The sequence below is a fragment of the Cinclus cinclus genome, chromosome 12 (genome assembly GCF_963662255.1).
Source record: "Cinclus cinclus chromosome 12, bCinCin1.1, whole genome shotgun sequence".
In the NCBI taxonomy this organism is placed as follows: Eukaryota; Metazoa; Chordata; class Aves; order Passeriformes; family Cinclidae; genus Cinclus; species Cinclus cinclus.
Window position 1 is genome coordinate 8,791,518 of NC_085057.1, and position 20,624 is coordinate 8,812,141.

A 20,624-nucleotide genomic window follows, 5' to 3' on the forward strand; every position below is an offset into this window, starting at 1 on the left:
CCCGGGAGGGGCGGCGGGCGGGGCTTTGGGGCGCGCGCCACGCGCGGCCCCGCGGGGATCCCCGCACGGCCCCGGTGCCGGAAGTGGCGCGAAAGGGCCGCGCGCTTCTCGCCACCGCGTGCGCGCCGCGGACACTCTCGCGAGAGCGGCGGAGGCGGGGCCAGGCGGCCGCAGGGCGAGAGGACACGAGCAAGATGGCGGCGGCTGCGGTGGCTCTGCGGCACCTGGCGTTGGGCTCCCGCCTCGCCCCGCACGCCCGCAACGCCGGGGCCCCGCTCCAGCGGCTCCAGCATCGCAGGGGCCTCCGCCTCTCTGCGCCCGCCGCCATACAGGTAGCGGGGAGGGCTGCCCTCGGAGAGGGCCTCGCGCCCCTCAGGGAAGGGTCCGGCACCGGGGCGGGCGGGCGGTGAGGTGACTTTAGCCCCCGGGCTGAGGTGACTCCCGGCGCGTGGGGAGCGTGTCCCCGCCCAGCCCGCCTGCCGCTGTCTCGCAGGTGACGGTGCGGGACGCGCTGAACCAGGCGCTGGATGAGGAGCTGGAGCGGGACGAGCGCGTCTTCCTGCTGGGCGAGGAGGTGGCACAGTACGATGGCGCCTACAAGGTATGCGGGAGACGTTAGCGGCCCAGGAAAGGGCTTCAGGTGGGCCCTGACTCCTTTCTCCTACCCTGCAGATCTCCAGGGGTCTCTGGAAGAAGTACGGGGACAAAAGGGTGATCGACACCCCGATATCCGAGGTGAGGCTGCTCTGTCTCCTACCCTGCTGATCCCTCCATCAGCTGCTCCCTGGTCCTTATCCCTTGGTTTTCTTTTCTTTCAGATGGGCTTTGCAGGAATCGCTGTCGGTGCTGCTATGGTTTGTACATTTGCATTCTTCCACGTGTGGTTTTAAAATTAAACTGTTTTTATGTAAAAAAACATATTTCACATTTTTATGTAAAAAAATATATTTCCATGCATATAATAGGCAGGGTTGAGACCGGTGTGTGAATTCATGACATTCAACTTCTCCATGCAAGCAATCGATCAGGTTATCAACTCTGCTGCCAAGAGCTGTTACATGTCTGCAGGATGCATCTCTGTTCCCATCGTCTTCCGAGGTCCCAACGGAGCCTCAGCTGGCGTCGCTGCCCAGCACTCCCAGTGCTTTGCAGCCTGGTATGGACACTGCCCCGGCCTCAAAGTCGTCAGTCCTTGGAGTGCAGAAGATGCCAAAGGGCTGCTGAAAGCATCAATCCGGGATGATAATCCAGGTGAGCACAAGCAGGTCACAGCAATACCTGGCACTCAGACCTAAGGAACGTCTGTTTTTCCCTACAAAAGCAAAGACTGGTTAAACCCTAAAGCACTCAAGGTTGAATTACTGCAGTTTTAGGGTACACTAAAAGACACAGAGGGATTCATCCTTTCCCTAAATGTCCTCTGCCATGCTAACAGTACATTTTGTGCTGCTGCTAGGTGCATAGTTTTACTGCCAGATTGGTATCAACCAGAAAACCTGGAAGCATTTATAAATCATAAAGGGGTTAAAAAGGGTGAAAATGACCTAGGAGGAGTTCCTGCATATATACTGCCTGTGTAACTTAGTTTTACAGATCATGAAATTCAGAATGTACTTATTCAAGAGCAGCAACCTTTGTCTTTATTTTTCACAAACACTAATTAAAAATATGAGACCTTTCTAAAACTAGTGATTGTACTGTCATGTACCAAAAGTAAAATACCTGACCTCATTTCAGAATAGTTGCAGAAGTTTTTAGAATAATTCATTATTGAATAAAAGACTTAAATTTAGGGGTTTTTTTTAAATTACTTCTGCAAACCTAGTCCTCACTCCCTTATTGCCTGGATGGGTGTACTGTCTTGAGCTGCAGGACTGTTAATGGTCAGCACAGGCCTGTGCCTGCAGATGTACACACTAATCCAGGTATGTTTCCTTCTAGTTGTGATGCTGGAAAGTGAATTACTGTATGGTGTTCCCTTTGAAATGTCTGAACAGGCACAGTCAAAGGATTTTGTTATTCCTATTGGAAAAGCTAAAATAGAAAGGCAAGGTAAGCTGAGAATACATTTGTTTCCTTACTAATTGATGTGCTTGTAGACTTTTCTTAACCTCTTGGCTATTCAGGGTACTACTGTTATAGGGCACAGAAAAGTGTTTCAAATGTTAAGTGTTCAAATGTTCTTTCATCTAGTAGTGTGGTTTCATGTTCTGTTGCCCTTAAAAGGAGCTAACACCTGATTGTCCTTACCTCAACTTAAACTATACCCTTCTAAAAGATTCCATAAAATATTTGTTCTGTAGTATAGAGATTTGGTAGGTGATGGCTGAAAGTTTTTTCCTCACCTAAGTATGTAATGTTGGTCAAAAATGCAAACAGAGATCACTGTACTATTTCAGCCAGCTTGTTCATAATTTACCTCTAAATTATATGAACATTTGAATAGGTTGATCTGAAAACTATATTAAATACCTCATTTAGTTCCCTGAATTCAGAAGTAAAATTTGTGTCTTAACATAGTCCTTTCTTTCTTCATACTGTGCTCAGTATTTCAAATAAACCTGAGAACCTTAAATTTGCAAGTGAGTCCTCATGCTGCCTTGAAAGGAGCCTGAGGTCTAGAAAAAGCTTTAAATCTCAAGAGGTTTTTTTTTTTTACTCTTGTTTCTGTTTTAGGAACTCATGTTACGGTAGTGGCACACTCAAGACCTGTTGGCCATTGTATGGAAGCAGCTGCTGTACTTTCTAAAGAAGGTGTAGAGTGTGAGGTGAGTGGGGTTTGGGTTGCTTATCTCTTTCCCTGAAGTGGGGGAAAAAAAGTAGCATCTTCTTGTTCAAGTTCTGCAGAACTTCAGTGTATCAACTACAAGGGTCTTAATTTCAGGTGCCTTAACAGCACACGCCTTTCATGTTTCTGAGTTAGAATTATTAAGTCTTGTCTTTGGAGTCAGAACAGCTGAAAGTGCTGAAGGGCCCTGTACCCAAACGGTGGTGACTGACAGGCTCAGATCACAGCAAGGCTCAGAGTGTCCCCTCTCCCCCAGGTTATAAACCTGCGAACCATTCGACCGATGGACATTGAAACCGTGGAAGCCAGCGTGGTCAAGACAAACCATCTGGTAACTGTAGAAGGAGGTTGGCCCCAGTTTGGAGTAGGAGCTGAAATCTGTGCCAGGATCATGGAAGGTACTGAGTTTCACAGTACATTGATCTCATTCCCTACTCGAAATGTTGATTATTCTTGATGAAGCCAGGCAAAGGCAGAGTTGGAGGTTGCATCACACGAGCTGGAGCTGTCTTGCTCTAGAGATTTTCACAGGGTGGATGATCAAACCCCCGAGTGCATGAACACAAACAAGCCTAGAACACTGCTTTCTGGAATATTAAGAGCTACAGGAACAAATTGTTTAACTAGAGTAAGAGTCAGAAATTGAATCAAGACAAAACCATAGTTACTTGGCAACCTGACCCTGTCTTCTGTTTCAGGACCTGCCTTTAACTATTTGGATGCTCCAGCTGTGCGTGTCACTGGTGCCGATGTCCCCATGCCTTATGCAAAAATCTTAGAGGATAACAGCATACCTCAAGTGAAGGATATAGTATTTGCAGTGAAAAAAGCATTGAATATATAAGTTGTAAATACATGTTTTAAAAATGACTTTACAAGGCATTCTTGGTGTTGGGCACGTTGTATGCATAATTTCTGTTGTATAAGCTCCATTATCTTTGTACAGTGGGGAAAGTATAGTGACCTCCCAAAATATTTATATGGGGTTACCCCCCAAGCCACACTTCCTATATGCAACAATGTGGTAATACTTGTTTGTTCAACAGTACAGCTGGGTTTGTGTTACTATTTGTGAAAAAACGCTATTCTAAATTCAAGATTGAGGAAAAAATCCTCTCTTTTTGCTTGGCTTGTAAGTGCCAGAGGAGCTGTGCTGAATCTCCTGCAGCAGTGATGGAGGGCAGAGCTGCAAAGAGCAAGAGCAGGCCCTGAATGCTGTACGGCTGCAGGAGCCTGTGGTTGCAGGGCTCATTGAAGAGGAATGATCAGGCTGATCATGTGAGGCCCAGACTGTCAGTGCAGCGCAGCTCTGAGCACAGTCTGTGGCAGCCCAGGGGCTCAGTTAAGAGATGATGACTGTGTCTGGTTTGAAGAGCACTCTGCACATGCAGAAGGGCTTCTGTACAAGAGCTGAAATAAAGATACTGAACCTTTCCAGTATGTGATAGGAAACAATTCCTAATTTTTCTTTACTCGCTGCCACATAGCAGTGATAAAAATAAGTGCCCAGATGCTTTGCTTTTACTGTTCCAAGTTTTTTTGTGATTTTTTTTTTTTTTTGACTCCCTACCTGGGCTGACAACTGCACACTGACTATAGTTCTTGCAGTGCAAAATGAGTTCATTTGCTCAGCTGCACTGAGTCTAAGCAGGTGTGGATTGTGTGTGAAGAGCTGGGACACATTCAGAGCAGCCTTTTGAGAGATCACTGCATCCCAGGGAGTTCTGCCAGGCTTCCCTCAGCAGCTTCAGGTACAGAGGGAAAGCTGCCTTGAGGAGCCTGTGCAGCAGGGTCTCCTCTGCACCTCAGGTAAACCAGGGAAGAGGAGGTACCTCTGAGCAGACAGAAGAGCTTGGGTCCTGTTTCTGAAGAGCTAGGAATACTTCCCAGGATATTTCATGTAGCAGAGGTGCTGTTCAGTTCTTGGGAAGTCTGGCTTGGAGGTTGAATCCCACCAGAACATACCCACCACATGCTGCTGAAGGAATTCCATTAACATTTTAATAAAAATGACTGAATATCACAGGTTACATGAAACTTTGTACAGACATTCTCTGCATAGTAACAAACACTGATGTACTTGAATTTTAAAAAAAATGGATTATCTATAATCCTTTAAAGTGCAATTTGTTTTAAGGTTTTAATTCAAAAAGGATCTTTCAATAAAGTTTAAATGGTAGAATTAACTTGAAGGAACTTTTCATTTAATTAAATCAACAATAACATCCCAGTGCCCTATAACCTCCCACTTCAACTGCTTCCTCATTTAAAAACACTTTCCCCTAGAGCTGCAGATAGGATGTCCATTAAAACAAGCTTAATGAGACAGCATTTTAACTCCACCAGCAAACATGGTGGGAATAAGATTTAATTCTCCAGTTCCCTCACCTGTGCATTATGCTTTAAGGGTTGGATTATGTAAAACAAACTTGACTCCATGCAGCAAGAATTAAGATCAGTTATGAGTGTATGAAAAGAGTTGAAAAATTGAGCAGACTAAAATTACATTCCTGTAATTTGAAATAAAGGGTGGAATGGAGCTAGGAAAAATGCATTAATTTACCATCATCGCGGTCATTCCTATTTTCAGATTTTTTTTTAATAGAAGTTGCTGTACCCCTGAAACTGTAGCTAGAGGACACAGTTCTTGCAGCCAAGCCCGGAGTACTTATCCCAGCATGGCAAAGCAACTCGAGCAGGGCAGTGCTGCTACTCGGGAGAGCTGCTCTGTGCCCGTGGGGCAGTTGCGGGTCAGCAGCGTCAGCACAGGAGGGGGAGAGGGAATTGAATCCTGGAGTGACCAGTGGCCTCAGCTGATCCTGGGAGCACTGTAGTCGCACGTCTGTGTTTTCTTCAGAGTTCCTTTCTGAAAGTTCTGAATGGAGCTGAGCAAGGCTCCTCGGCCTGCGCTGACCTCGGGCCTCGCCGTCGGCACCTCTGTGCTCGGGGGAGGAGCTGCTGGCGGCAGGGGCGGCGGGGGCGGTGCTGGGGGTATGGACGATGCTCCTGAGAAGTTGGGGAGAGAAGATGGAGTTTGATTATGCCGGGGATGTCCTGCCACAAGAGGCCTGCGGCTGCTCGGCTGGACTCGGTCAGTCCTGCACTATAGTCACGTCATCCCTTGAATGCCAGTGGAGCGTGAAGAACAGAACAAATGGAAAATGCCAAAGTGATCAAATCCCTCTATCTGCAGGTGAGTCATGTCATCTGAGATACCTCTGAAATGAAGCCTGAAGAGCCTCAGGACTCAGATGCAAAACATCACTCATATGTGATCTTGCACCAAGGAAAATAGAGATCCCTTAAAGGGACTTCCAAGATTCAGTTTCTGCTATTTGTCCCTAGTGACGTAATTTGCTCTTTGGGACATGAACAGTAACAAAGACTGGAAGCAAATTTTACTACCTGTTGTTACTTACATAACTCACTTTACAATTATATGAATGAAGGACCACGTCACTGTAGTATCTGTGGTGACCATTTTGCTTTGTCATATTATGCCTAATTTTTAAAGTACTAACTGCAGATAGAGTTTTCTGGAAGTGTTTTACACTTCCAAAGTTCTGTTTGACTTTCTCCAAACATGTTGTAACAAATGGTCGTTTTGACAGACTGAATGAATCACAACACTGTCACACCACACACCTCCAGCCTGCCTCTCCTGTTCCCACCAGCCACCTTTGTATTCTGCCCCTTGCTCCTACATCAGCCACATCCACTTTCTGCTTCTCATCCAACCTCAGCCTCCACATCCCGACTCCCTGGGAAGCCAGAGCCCGCAGTGGAACATACAGCTGGTCCAGCAGTGAGGGCTGCATGGAGCTGTTTCCTGGCAGTTCAGATCCAGGCAAGTGGCCTCCTTTGCCCCAGGCACTCTCCCCAGCACATTGCACCATCATTGCCATGCAAGTCAAATAATAACGGGCCTATCTTGTCTCATATCCTGGAAGGAATAGGGGCATAATGATTAATATCCTGGAACTACTCAGCAGTGAATTTCAGCTCTATCACAGATCATGAGTTGTGCCATAGGAACACTGAAGAGACAAACGGCACCTATTAACACTTGCTTCCAGTAGCTCTGACTACAAAGAGGAATATACTGGTAAGTGGCAAGAACTGTGATACTGGGCAAGGTAAAACAACATTAGGGCAACCAAGACACTGCTGTTCCTGAAGCAGAATAGCTTGCCAGAAGTGAGCAAATATCAAGCAATTATGTCACATTACACCACTCAGGCTCAAAAGGGATTTGAGGAAGGATAAAGCTCAATTACAGAAAAAAAGCAGACAAAAGTTCTCTGTTCTGCATTTGTCTCTCAATTCTTCATCCACAATTGTTTTTAGACTAACAAGTAACAGTAAAAACAGAACTGTTGTTATTAAAACAAGGAGTTATACTATGTGAAAGATAAAATTCAAAACTCTCTCATTTTCTATCTGTACCAGTCTTTGAAGAAAGACTTTTCCCACTTGAGAGCAAGCTCAAAATGCAGAGTATTCACATAAAGCATCCATTTTTGCCAGTGTGCATTAATACATGCTGTGATTGTAGCACTTCCAGCTCTTCAGGAGAAATTCTCATTGGCATAAAAGCCTCATGTGGAAATGAAGCATTGAAGTACATATTGAGCTCATCTTCATTCTCTTGCCTTCAAGAGGAAATACTGAAGTCCTAATAGAAATACCAGAGATCAACTGAAGCAATTTACCCTGCCTGTTGCATGTGGATCAACTGCTTTCTAAAGTAACCAAAACTTTACACAACAGCAGCACAAACTGAAATAAATTGCATACTAGGGCCTTCTAACTTACCCAAATCTGCTTTTTACACTTGCCAAAGATCAATTTACTATTAGAAATACTGAAAAAAACATTCCTGGAGTTAGAGTCCTGTTTCTCCTGTGGATGGACTGCCAGGAAAGAAAAACTTGGCCAAAGGAAGAACAAGACCAAGAACAGTCCAAGTACCCATTTAGTGGCTGAAGTGGTCAGACCAGGACCCTGCAGGACTGGTGCACCAACCTACCCCCAAACAAATCATGTAAACTGCTGTAAAAGCACCAAGAGCAGCTAATCATAAAAGAAATGGCTTCAAAGAGATGCAAAAACTCCAGAGAACAAAGACAAGATTTTTGTCTGGAATTGCAAGGTGAGGCTGAAAGAGACTATGCAAGTAGTTGTACAAGTTGCAGTAGGGAATGACCATGAAAGCAGTGCCCAGGGAGTACAAATACAGTGGTAACACATGTGGTGAAAGAAGACACATGTGACACACACAGGGCAAAAAACACACAAAATGCTTGGATCACTAAGTATTAGGAGGCCAAGATTCCACATGTTATCTTCAAATTTTGGTCTGGTTATTTTACAAAAGTAGAAAAGAGAAGAAAGTAGGAGCAGAGATCAACCTTTCTTCCTGGAAAATTGTTAAATTCCTCAAGATTCATTATTATTGAAATTGAGCTGCTGCCAACATCATGTAGTTAAACTCAGGGAAAACTGGTAACAGAGAATTATACCCTTACACTTGGGCTCTGCCTTAAGACATAAATACACAGTGTTCAGAATGCAGAATGGTATCTGACTAGTTTATAAGCATTACATAATGAACCTGCTAATTAAGAGCATGATTCAAAAATCTTCAAATCCATTCACTCCAGTTAGGCAATCAACACCAAACTGTCCTTCCCTTCTTGAATAGAGTGATGCAAAAGAAATCTTAGTTCACATACATGTATTCATATACATTTACATCTACAGATGAAATTGTTCTGCCCTACAGTGAAATATTTTCCTGCACTTACTAGAAAAAACATTTGAGACAAGTGTTTAGCTATCTCTAGGCCCTTCCAATACATATGTTAAAGGACATATGTTGCCTGCAAACACACATTTTATTCATTCATGCAGTTGTAAGAATAAAACACTCAAACAAGAACTTACCAAGGGTTTTTACAGGGACATTTTTGTTAAAAGAGTGTGTTAAAAGGAATAGGAAGTAAATCAGATGCTGTAAACTTGATGCCTGAATTGAAACAAAAACTTAATTATGAATTTAAAGTGACAGCAATTGTGCAAACAGCATTAATAACTTGGCTGAGAATGGGATGTGAACAAAGAAAATAATTTTAGTGATAGTTTTTAAAGATGCTGTATTTCATTAAAATAATCTGTAAGAACATTCAGATTTTTTTTCTATTCCCTCCCAATACTAAGCAACTTCAAGATTTGCATCCAGCTTTCCCATTCAGAAACAGAGCATCTTTAAAGAGATAAATCAGCATTAGCTTACTTTTCCGAAAATTCACGTTCAAAATGATGCATGCTCTATTGAAGACAGCAGAGAAAGAGAGAGGACACAAGTTAATCATCCAGTTCTCATGTCAAAGTAAGAAAAACAGATACTGTTAGCTGAAAAGTTAGTACAGAAGTCAATACATTCTTACTGACAAATAGGAGGACAGCAGATTGACTATTTCATATTACATTTACAATGTTTCATTCAATTCTAAAAAAATGAACAACAATTTTCCATGCTCTAAGCATTATTATACTTGATCAACAAATACAACATACATGCTTTCAGTTGCACATGCCATAATTCAAGCTTTACAGGACTAAAGTGCATTTAGAGAGATTTAGCAAGAAATCTGAAGGAAGATTAGCCACAGAAGATGAAATCCATTCAGTTCAAGAAACACTTCCTGCTGTACTAACACCTGTGTTCACACTTATGGGTCAGAGACATTCAGGAAAAGCACTTCCTAAAGCATTCCAACTGTTTTACAGCAAGGTGAGGGGCAGGAAAGATGCACCATATGGGTGCCAATGAAACATGTCATACTGAAGGATTCAGAACTGGCACAGAAAAAGATTAAGCACAATTCTTTCACTATTCCTGCAGGGAAGTCCAGAGAAGCAAAAGTGACACCCTCCAAGTTCTTCTCTGTTGAAAGAGATCTTGCTGTATCTTGTGGGCTTATTTGATTTAGAAAATAATCAGTGAATTTTAAATAACCCATACCACACTGTTCAGCATCCCTTCTGACCCTAGCTACTGCTCACAGCCACAAAGAAAATGAACAGATTTTCACAACAGAAGCAAAGAATTGGGGGGGGGGGGAAGAACCACACCAGGAGAATGTCAGAAACACAGGATGTTACATTAGAGTCACTTGCATGATCTAACAATGCATTTCTAATATGTTAATCAAGTACCTGCAACACCACCGTGCTATCGTATCAACAGGATGCTTTGAGATACCCCAGCTCTAACACAGCCATACCAAACCAAATACACAGACTGAAAGTCTCAATGCCTTTTTGAGAATCATCTCACCACACACACCCATGAGTAACTTTGGTATAGAGGTAAATATCCTTAGTAAGTAAAAAGAAATCAGAAGAGAGAAATGCAAGCCACAGATGCATCACTTGTCACAAATAAAGTCCTACCATGGGACCAGTGTGTCTTTCCTCAAGGCAGCAATAGCATACTTGCTCAGAACAGTTAAAACTACAATACTGCTGGTGAAAAAAAAAAAAATCTAGTTTTCTCTCAGAATTAATATCTGAAATTTCTTCTACAAATTCTACTCACAAAAGCATTCCTGAAAATGTGACACTTGGTTTACACCTCATAAACAGCATCCAAGCCATCAGCTCACTAGCACACTTCCCAGTGTGAGGACAGGTAGGGCCACAAACCATGTTAGACAGGGCTGATCCCCACTAGTCATCAGGAGCACACTGGCACAAGATGATCAACAAACACACTGTGACAATATGGTTTGAACTGAGAAAAGTTTTGAGCACAAAGCTGAGCTACTTTGATCCACATCTGCACATAAACCTGCATGCCATGCTCAAAACTTGAAAATGCTTTCAACCAAGTTCCAACAAGTTCAAGTCAGAACATAACTAAGCAATCGTTTTATTGGAAAAAAAAAACAAAGCTTTCTAAACTTCTGTCCATTTTGGGGGCACATTTCAGCTACTTCATTATTAAAGCCCGCAGAACTGGTAACAAATTCTCCAGATCACAGTCAGTGCATCCAGAGAACAGCACTGTTACTGTGCAACAGTGACAGTAATTATCTTGCTTAGGCTATCTGGGAGAAGTTATTCCACATGCCCTCTACTTGAAGGAGAAATTACTAATTTGAATTTCAGCATGACTGATTTGAATTACATCACACAGACTGCAGTGTCCTTTGAAAGACTATCTACAGCAAAGACAAATTTGATTGCATTGCTTTAGTTAATGAGTTGTGCTGTCTTGAAAGTTCCTGGGACTAGAAATCTTATGGCAAGAATCACCATAAAAAACAGCAATGCCATGGCCTGCTTCCCCTCTATAAATATATTCTGTTAACATATTTTGTTATTAATATTTGACAGTGCTCTTCTTCCAGTCTTTGAGACTGAAGCACATCCACTACTGTTCAATATTTAGATTTGCAATTAAACTTTCAGGCTATTTCTATTGCCCATTCAAGCAGATTCTTCACCACTTCCCACCCTTTTTTTAAACATTAGCAAAACTCTCTGCACAGTTACCCAGCAAACTGAAAAACAGAATAATAAATATATCATTTTTACCCCAAATCAATCTTGTTTCTAGACTTGTTTCTACTAACTCTACTGGATTATAAATGGGGTGTAACAGAACTAGGGAGATTCATGAAGTTTAAGCCACCAAACTTGTCACACCCAAAATTCCTGAAAATACATCACAGCAGTACAGGAATAAAAAGAACAAAGAAACAAGGTAGGAGCAAGCAGTATTTTAGAGTGAACAAATCATTAATACCAGAACAAATGCATACTGCAACACGAGGCCCAGAAAATGCCTGGAAAGTTGCAATGTGGGTAGGCCTGGAGGAATACAGACTTTGAAGCTAGCACATACACCCTGGGTAAATCATATCACGTATATCTCAAGAAAGTTATAGTTACAAAAAAGTTCTCTGTGACTCTCAAAGGAGAGCACATGCCCACACTCAGGCTGCCACAAGGTAACTGTCATCTTGGTGTTCCATCCTCGAAAACCATCATCCCTTTATCATCCTTGGGAATAACAGCACCACTGAGGGGCAGAGGGGAATAAAAAAAACAACATAAGAAAGATAAACACTGTAGTGATTCTTGAACATACCTGCTGTGGAGGGCGGAGTGGGGGATGATGGAGATGTTAAAGGGGAACTCGCCCCAGAGCCTGCTAAATAAAACAACAGTCAAGTAACTACAGCTGTGACATGGCAGGTCAACACAGGCAGATTGCTGGAAGAAGGCAAATTTTATTGACTGAAAATGCAATCCTGCTTCCACATCTTGGGAAATACTCCCATTTGTAGCAATGGTGGCTTTACAGTTCAGAGTATGAGAGAAGCTCCAAAAACATAGGAAATGCATTCAGTATTTCTCAGTGGGAAACATTTCTGTTGCTTAGGCTGCTGGATTTCAGCATACAAATTCCCCTTAAGAGTTGTGCCAATGCATGGGTGGCACCCCATCTCTCCTAAGACATGATTTTCAGCCAGTTGCTGTATTCCACAACAAGCTGCTTTTAGGCATATTTTACCCAAGCAAATCAACTCTGGTAATCTGTTCCATAGTACCAACTGCACCTTTTAACTAAATGAAAACTTGTGAAAGGCTCTGTTGATTTAGAATTTGGCACTGAAGCAGCAATTTAACACATAATTTTCTCATTCATCTTAGCACCTTCCTATGTAATACAAATCACCAGAGAGTCTCCCTGAAGACTGCATTATTTAATGGCCCAAGTAATGGATGTTGTTGTTATGCAACTCAAATATCAAACAGAATGAAGAGACTGATAATTTTTTTGGGGGGAATCAGGCACAGAAGAGGGGAAACATTACTTTAGATTAGGCAACTGAAAATATGATAGCAACAATATTTTTAAGCCCTCAATTTACTTATTATTAAATACCCAAGCCAAGTGGTACCAGACTTTGGTAGTCAAATATCCCAAATAATAATATAATCCCAAATAAACCCAAATATTTTCAGACAGAAAATGACAGTAATAACAAAAAAAAAAAAAAGAGAAAGAAAAAAAAAAACTTAAAACAGCTGTGTAGAAGCAAATTCCTCTCTCTGTACTTACCTGAGTTATTTGAGTTGCTGTATTTGGCTGAGTGTTCTTCCCCACTTTCATTGGCAGAGCGTTTTGACTTCTTTAAAAGGGAGCAGAGGAAATAGAAGATAGGAATGAATAATCACTTTCTATGATAAGGATTGAACTGACACACAGATTAGTAACAGCTATGCACTGTATCACACAATATTTTTCAGTGCTCAACATCCCTCTCACCATACCAGGACACACTGACGTGATTACAAGAGCACCAAGGCTGTTTGGTGCTCAAATATCTCTAGCCAGGCAGCAGGGAACTCCAGTGCCCTCTGACCACAAAGGAAGGGAAGAAAACTGACACACACACCCCTCCCCAGAAAAGAAGAGTAATGCAGACAGTGCTGCAGGAGCAGGGTGAAACAGGCTCCAACACCTCCCCAGAGAATGGGACAGAATAGAGCAGCTCATCTGGGTATGAGCTGTTAACCAAGACTGCTTTCATACAGCAACCTCAAACAGGTTACACCAATATGCAAGTCAGCTACCACTGTAACTTAAACTTTTTAGTAAATCTATTCCTTAGCTGAAGAAGTGAAAACAACCAGGAAGTAGTGCAGAAAAACACAGGAAAGAGTAGAGTCATGTACCTATGGCTAAACCTGTACATGGTAAACGTTACAAGAAGAAACATCTTCTGTGAGAGAAACCTACTTAAAAATTGCTTACTTTTCGTGCCAAGATCTTCCTTTTCTTTTTTTCTTCTTCAGAGCCATGATGAGATTGAGCTCTTGTCAGCCTTCTGTGCTGGTGAATCTTCAAAATCAAGGAAAAAATAGAAAAAGACGATATTAAGATCTGAAATGTTTGAAAACAACATTTGGGCCACAAGAAAACTCACTGTATTCACTTTGCATGTTTGGATTTCCTTTTTTGTTTCTAGTTTTTCCTTTTCTGTTTCTGGTAGAGGATGGAGACTTGTACTGAAGTTAAAATGATCCTCTAATTTGGGAAGCACTACCTGTGAAACCACACCTCTTAAAATAGTGAAATGCCATATAGTCAACAGCTGTTACACAAATCCTTATATTGCATTTTTGGGAAACCAAATCTGTTGATGAAAGCCTTTATTACTCAAAATCACTTTAGAGTAAAAACTCACTTTCTGCATGTAAAAGTGATGAGGAAATGAAATGTCTGTAGGAAATAGAGAAATTCAGACATTACCAATTTCTGTTCTTCTGTTAATCGCTTTTCTATGCATTCCTTGGAGATTTTCAATGCCTCTTTTAGCTTAGTAGGAATCTAATACAGAATGGGGAACAAAAATCATAGCACAAAATGTGATAAAGGAAAACACAACTTCACTGATCAAAACTCACCATTCATCTGATCATATTTCTCATCTAAAGCCCCAAAATGTTACACTATTCCTTTAGTGAAGCAGAAAAGAAGACTCCAGATGCATGTTTTTCAACTCCAAATCTAGCTACAGATCAGCAGGGACAAAGAAACACCAAACCCTGGAAGGGATACTCTAAAGGCAAGGACAGATAACTACTTTGAGACTCCAGTCACATCCCCAAATTTCTATAAGGCTGACAACACAAGACACAGGCCACATATCCTCCAGGAGAAGTGCCCTGGGGCAGCTCCCCAGTGGGACCAGATGTGGCCCCTGAAATGCCCCAGTGCTGGAGCTGGCAGCAAGGTGCTGATGGTCTCAGGTACCAAAATCAGCTTTCACAATGTTTGCAATGTGTTTCCTCTCACTGCAAGGGACCTGCATGGCTCAGAGCCTCTGCTCAGACAGAGCATCACCATCAGTTACACAAATGGGCTCCAGTTCAGCAGCTGCTCTTGAACATCCCCAGGTCACATCGTGTCCCCCTCTAAGATGTGGTACAATATTCTCAGGGACGGTGTGGCAGAGGAATCCAAACACTGATGGCAATAGCTATAGAGGCAAATAAAGCCAGCTCTCCTCGACCCCCCTCTGTCAATTAATATGTAGCTACCCACATCCTGGAACATCCATAAACATCAGCAAATCAGTGTTCAGCTCTACCTTAAACTGTGGTTTCTCAGAGTTTGTTAGCAGGACGTCACTGAATAATCTGTGAGTTGATAAAAGAAAAAAGAAAAATTATTCCCAAGAGATGGGCAAAACTAGAATGAGAATACTATTGGTACCATTCACTTAAACCCCTCTTTCTCTTTTGCTTCTCTGTTGTCAAGCCTTGGCCACAGGTGTCTATGTACTGCTTTTTATTTTCTAAGCATTTCTGTAAAATTAGCAGGACCCAATTCTCAGAATGTAGCCACTACTGAGAAAATTGGTTTGTGTGAGTATTTTGCAGGTAAATAGAACAGGTACAGTTATCAAAGACAGAGAAGGGTTCCCCACAGAAAATAATACCTTATCCTTAAAAGTATATGGATTCTTTATGAAAAAAAATCAGGGACTTTATTTTAAATTTCACCTGAACAAAATCATTGCTCTTGTTAAAAAAAACTTCTCTTAGTACAACCCTTGTCTTAGAATTAACAAGAAATGTGAAAAATCAAGTGAACTTAACATTTGAAAATATCTGCATTCTTGCCTGTCCTCTACAAAAGGCAACTAAAGCAAATATTGTAATATTTTGCTCTCCCCTCTATGGTATCAGCAGAAACACCATAAATGATTAATCCTTTTCCATCCAAAACAAAGACACTAGAGGGCAATGGTAGTCTGAAAATAAACTGGTTAGTCCATTTTCAAGATACTTTGTCCTGGAGAACATACTAGAAAACTGTCACAGAGAGACCTCAATCCTGGCTCCAAGATAAATATTTCTAAGCTGCTGTCCACTATGAAAAAAATATCACAGGCTTATACTAGAGAAAACGAATTCACATCTAGAATCAAGTTAATTAAGGAGAATGAAAAATTCAGAAATAAAGCAAATTTTAAAATACTTCAAAAAATCCATGAAAGTTCATCCTTGTTTATAGGACTTTCTGACCCTTTCAGATTACATGTTCTTATGGTTATAATAAGTAGGTATTTAAATTATATTAATTGCTTGAAATTACATTAATTGCATTGCGTTTCGATGTAAAACACTTTTGTAAAGAGTATGGGTATGAAGAGAATGTGGTATAATATCTTACATATCCAATGCAGCTGGGCATAGATTATTTATTCAACATCTTTAAATACCTGTGTATTTTTGTATTCACAAAGTTTTCCTACACTGTTTCTCCCGAGGGGAGGAGAAGAAGGAATTGAAGGCTGCAGCGACTCTTCCCAGCCAGGAAATCTGAACCTCATACAGGCTCTAAATGCACTGTAATCTGTGCTGTGAGATCAGAGCCAGATTTAGGTATGGACAATCTCCCATTCAGGAGGCCCCAACTATAGCATCTCACACTAAGAAATAATAAAAGAACCTCCCACTAGAACTGTGATTCCATGCTTAGTGTGCTGGTGACATGTCACAGCGTGGGAACAGCAATTTCCCTGGAATGTTGTGCCCTAACTACAGGCAGGATGCAATGCAGACAGGTGTGGTCCCCACTCAGTGGCACAGGGCTCCCTTTCTGCATCCTGGCCTTGGCCCCATGCCTGCCCTGACCCCTTCACTGCATACTTGGAGGGCAGCCTGGAAGGAAATTTATTCTGTCTATGCTTCAGAGAATCCCTAAGCAAGTCCTGAAAGAAACCAGACAGAACTTCCATATTACATTTCATACCCAGAGCAGGTTTAAATGCCACTGCTGAGCAAAGTCAGTCTTAAGTGAACGGATAGCAAAATCTGCTGAAGTAAGTCTGAAGGGGACATGCAAAAAGATTCCTTATTCTAAATCTGTACATGATCTCAATCATGCTTGCATTACTTTAATGGCTGGATTAATTCAAACCATGCTAAATAAAGTGCATACATAACAGCTCCTACACACCAAGAGACAAAGCAACTTTAAACACACATATTAATACAGGATGGGTTCTACAAAGCCTATCGAGCTTCACTTGGGACACATCTCTCAGACCAAGCAGCAAACCTTTATAAAGAGGAACAAGAGCAGAAAGTTTCCTCCCCCTAAAATAATTAAAAACATTGCTATGAATATAAAGCAAGTCGAACAGGACTTACGGCATCTGTAAGAGCCGTGAGACAGTTGGCATCCCATTCTTCAGAGCTTCACAAGTCAGAATGGACTCCAACACTGACACTACCAAAGAAAGAATAAGAATGAACACACTTTTGCACAGCAGGATAGTAAATGATTCAGAATGAATGCTTGGCACTGCTGTGTGATGCTCCCCTAAGTATTGCATCAACCAAGCAGTGATGAAGCTCTGTGGCATGTGGTTTTTATTATAGCATTACTATTACACATAGAAGCTTTTCAAGAATGTTAGACATGAGGCAAGGGAATCCAGGCATCTCATTACTTGCTAAACACTGCTTTATCACTCAGCTAAAAAAAGTTTTATCCATACAGTACATGTATTTCATGAAGAACACATTTTCTACTTGACCAAATTACTAATTCTTTCTGGTCACGAGGTGCAAAGATCTCAGGCTGCTATTACACAGCACTTCATCTTACGTAAAGTCTAAGAGTGTACCCAGGCAGCTGTGACTGAGAAGTTCTGCACTGCATACTAACCAACAAACACTGATGGAGCAGGGGGGAAGCTCTCCACTGGAATAGTGTCTGGAGGTCTCCCATAGGTCATTTCATACAGTAAGTGTCCAAAGCAATGAACATCAACACCCTCTAAAGTCTGTGGGAGAACAAAAAAATAAAACCACAACTTGTTATTTTTTCACAACTGGTTAACCCAGTGATCTTGCATGTGAAGATAGAAAAGAGGAACCATTAAGGCAGTTCAACCATAACTATTTCCCTGCAAAACTGTAGCTCAGATGAAATCTTCATGCTACAAGCTAAAGCAGCATCTGTTGTCTTTATGCACAAGATGGTACAAATGGGAGAGCAGCGTAGTTAATATATGTAAAATGTAAAAATGTGTACAGTCAAAATCTGTAAAAATGTGTGAAGTAGTAAACTCTTCACAAAGCAGTTTAGAGATCTACACAGAGAGTGAAGTCCCAACCAAGCACACTTTCCTAGCTAAGTCAAACAGCAAAGAATGAGATTCAGAAAATGATCAGCTGTCAATTCACAGGGAAGTAGATAAAAAGACAGGAAAAAATGCATACCAGACAAACCTAGGAGAGTCTCTTTTGCTCCTTAGGTTTTTACAAGTTGTAAAACATGCTGAGCTCCCAGACAGCATATGTCAAAGATTTCTGAATCATGTTTAAACAGAAGAGGCTCCTCTTACTGCAAGAGGCTTTGATGGCACTAACAGATTTGGACTAACCATGAACTTGTGATCATTTCTTTGACAACACAGTAGAACTTGTTTAGCAAGGTCAGCAAGCAGCTCTCTCGTGATCCTGCACAGAATTCATTATAATGAGAGCCTAAAGGCAGGGAATGATGTTGCTGCAACAGGGCAAATTTGTTTCCATATTCTTGCAGTAAGGTAAATGTTTTTCTTTGCAAGCCTGCGGTCAAACAGGCACCCCCGCAAAGAAATAAAAATAACTTTTGAATAGCTAGAGATCTGCAAGCATCTGATCAATTTTCACAGTCTCCACCAAAGACAATGCTGATTATTGCTCCCAGCTAAGCACAAGTAAGTAAACAGCTGTGCTCACTGTACAGACATACAAGTGAAACTGCTGTAGACAGTATGCAAATTCCTATGAAATACCAGGGTGGAAAGAGATGTTAAAACAACTGCACTTTACCTCTATTTTTGCTGGCACTGTTGCCATAAAAACACTCAACTGCACTCCCCTTTACCTGCTTACCTTTGGCTTCAGCCTCACTCCAGTGTGCTGCAACAAAACTGCTGTGCAGCCAGACAGTGATTTGGAGGAAGCAGAAAAGCAATTTGATGGAGCAAAGCTCAAATTAAAAAGAAGGGGCTTGAGAGAGGTTTTTTCATTCTAGTCAGTTCTCCACAAACAAAGGTTGAGAATAAAGATTTGCATAAGAGTCAGATGAGTTCCTTGTCTGAACCTTACATTAATTTTCCGAAACTGTGAAAAGTATGAGCGATAAAATGATGGAAGTCCCAATAAGGAATTTTCTAGATCCAGCAACTTGCAGGTATCCCCATCCAGCATCACATTGGCAGAGTGAAGATGGCCATAAGGAAATCCTTTCTCATGGAGGAATTTTAATACCTGAAAAAATCCAATAAAGAAGCAATATCACAAGACATTCTGATGATCTCAAAATCACAAGATCATCAACTTAAATGTTCCAATACTAAAGTAGGCACATAATAAATGAGGCCCCCATTTGGAATGCTCACTCAACTTGATCTTCTATCTACATCCTCTTTGGCTGACTATTCATTCCCATTTCACTGGTAGCACTTTTCACAAAACAAATATTTGATGCTGATCCTCAAAGCAGGCTTATGGGCACCTCCCAAAGAGATCTGGAAACTAAAATTTAAAATTCTACTGAATGTGATATTTTGAGTGAAAAAAAAATTAAAAACACACTAACAACTATGAATTTATGGCACATGTTCTGTGGGCTATGAGTTACTTCTCTTCCTTTTTACACAAGGAACAGACTATATTATAACCTCTCTCCCATTTAAGCTCCAGACATACCAACTGTATTTTTTGGGGGGGGTCATATATGGTCTCACACAAATATATCTAAATTCAACTCAGCAGCATATCTCAATTTACATTTAGTTTTGAAGTCTCCTGCTGATATAAAGCTTGTGTACTCATAAGTCTGCCTACTTTCTGTAGTTTGACGAGTAGGCCTCCAAAAGAAAAAAAATCAAAAAAGCTGGTAAATAAAGCAAAAAAAAATTACCTCTAATATTTGCCTTCCATATGTTTTTATTTGCTGAAGTTCAAGACCTTGAATTTTTTTAGGATTGCAATACTTCTTCAGGAATGGATCTTTTGGCTTTGCCTTTAAAAGAAACATACATATCAAGCATCATGCCAAGAAAATTCACTATTTGTCTTAGTTTGCTTAGCAATTGATGGCAAACACTTTTATAAAAAACATCTATGATCATTCCAGCATATGTTCTGCCATTTAATTTGGGGGTAGGGGAAAGATGTTACCTTATAAATAAGGTCCTTTAGTGTCCCTTTTTCACTGAATGGTCTAATAACCAGCGCTGAAGATTCGTTGGCAGTAGCAAAAGTGATTTTGTAAATATAGGGATGCTACCAAAAGAAGAAACTGTAGGTAAATTTTAAATGATGGATTTTTTAAATTATTTGTGTTCAATACACAAGTAAGAAAAGATCAGCCTGAATTGTATATTTAAAGTAGCACATTGGATTCTCTCAGTGACATAGAATAACTCAAGTTATTCAGTCTTAACCTCAAGTATGCAAAGAAAACTTCACAAAGACATTATTCAATTAACATATAAATGAAAAACAAAAAAAAAAAATCTATTTCAGCCAGTCTTTCACATGTTTAACATCCTTAAAGAGAGACTCCAGAGATTTATTTTGGAGTCAAATGCCAGTTTTTCAGGCAGAGATGCCTACTGGATTTATAACATGGCATTTCACAGGAGCTTAAATTGTACACCTTCCTTTACAGCTCTACTAAGATGCTCCTGTCTTGAGTCCAAAGAACTAAAAAAATAATGATACTCATTCCACTGCCTCA

The 20,624-nt window shown here is 41.1% G+C and overlaps 2 protein-coding genes across 13 annotated transcripts in view; one reads left to right on the forward strand and one right to left on the reverse strand.

Moving 5' to 3' along the window:
• Positions 1-140: 140 nt before the first annotated feature.
• PDHB (pyruvate dehydrogenase E1 subunit beta) lies at positions 141-3,641 on the forward strand. The gene is made up of 9 exons (XM_062500869.1): positions 141-332; positions 494-601; positions 673-735; positions 819-854; positions 966-1,251; positions 1,942-2,052; positions 2,677-2,768; positions 3,045-3,186; positions 3,487-3,641. The coding sequence occupies exons 1-9, from the start codon at positions 195-197 to the stop codon at positions 3,630-3,632; spliced, it is 1,122 nt and encodes a 373-aa protein (XP_062356853.1). The 5' UTR covers positions 141-194; the 3' UTR covers positions 3,633-3,641.
• A 1,927-nt stretch (positions 3,642-5,568) lies between these two features.
• The window catches only part of PXK (PX domain containing serine/threonine kinase like), a 32,629-nt gene continuing 17,573 nt past the window's right edge, over positions 5,569-20,624 (reverse strand). For 4 of the 12 annotated variants that reach the window (XM_062500865.1, XM_062500862.1, XM_062500861.1 and 1 more), the window contains 11 exons: positions 20,063-20,167; positions 19,803-19,904; positions 18,986-19,147; positions 17,553-17,670; positions 17,033-17,111; positions 14,962-15,010; positions 14,121-14,198; positions 13,623-13,709; positions 12,927-12,996; positions 11,949-12,008; positions 5,569-5,794 (listed from right to left, as the gene is read on the reverse strand). In XM_062500865.1, the coding sequence (XP_062356849.1) occupies positions 5,598-5,794; positions 11,949-12,008; positions 12,927-12,996; positions 13,623-13,709; positions 14,121-14,198; positions 14,962-15,010; positions 17,033-17,111; positions 17,553-17,670; positions 18,986-19,147; positions 19,803-19,904; positions 20,063-20,167 (1,107 nt within the window). In that variant the 3' untranslated portion in view covers positions 5,569-5,597. Of the gene's footprint in view, positions 5,795-9,082; positions 9,119-11,948; positions 12,012-12,926; positions 12,997-13,622; positions 13,710-14,120; positions 14,199-14,961; positions 15,011-17,032; positions 17,112-17,552; positions 17,671-18,985; positions 19,148-19,802; positions 19,905-20,062; positions 20,168-20,624 lie in introns of those variants that run through there. The other 8 variants (XM_062500864.1, XM_062500859.1, XM_062500858.1 and 5 more) reach the window with 3 other exon arrangements.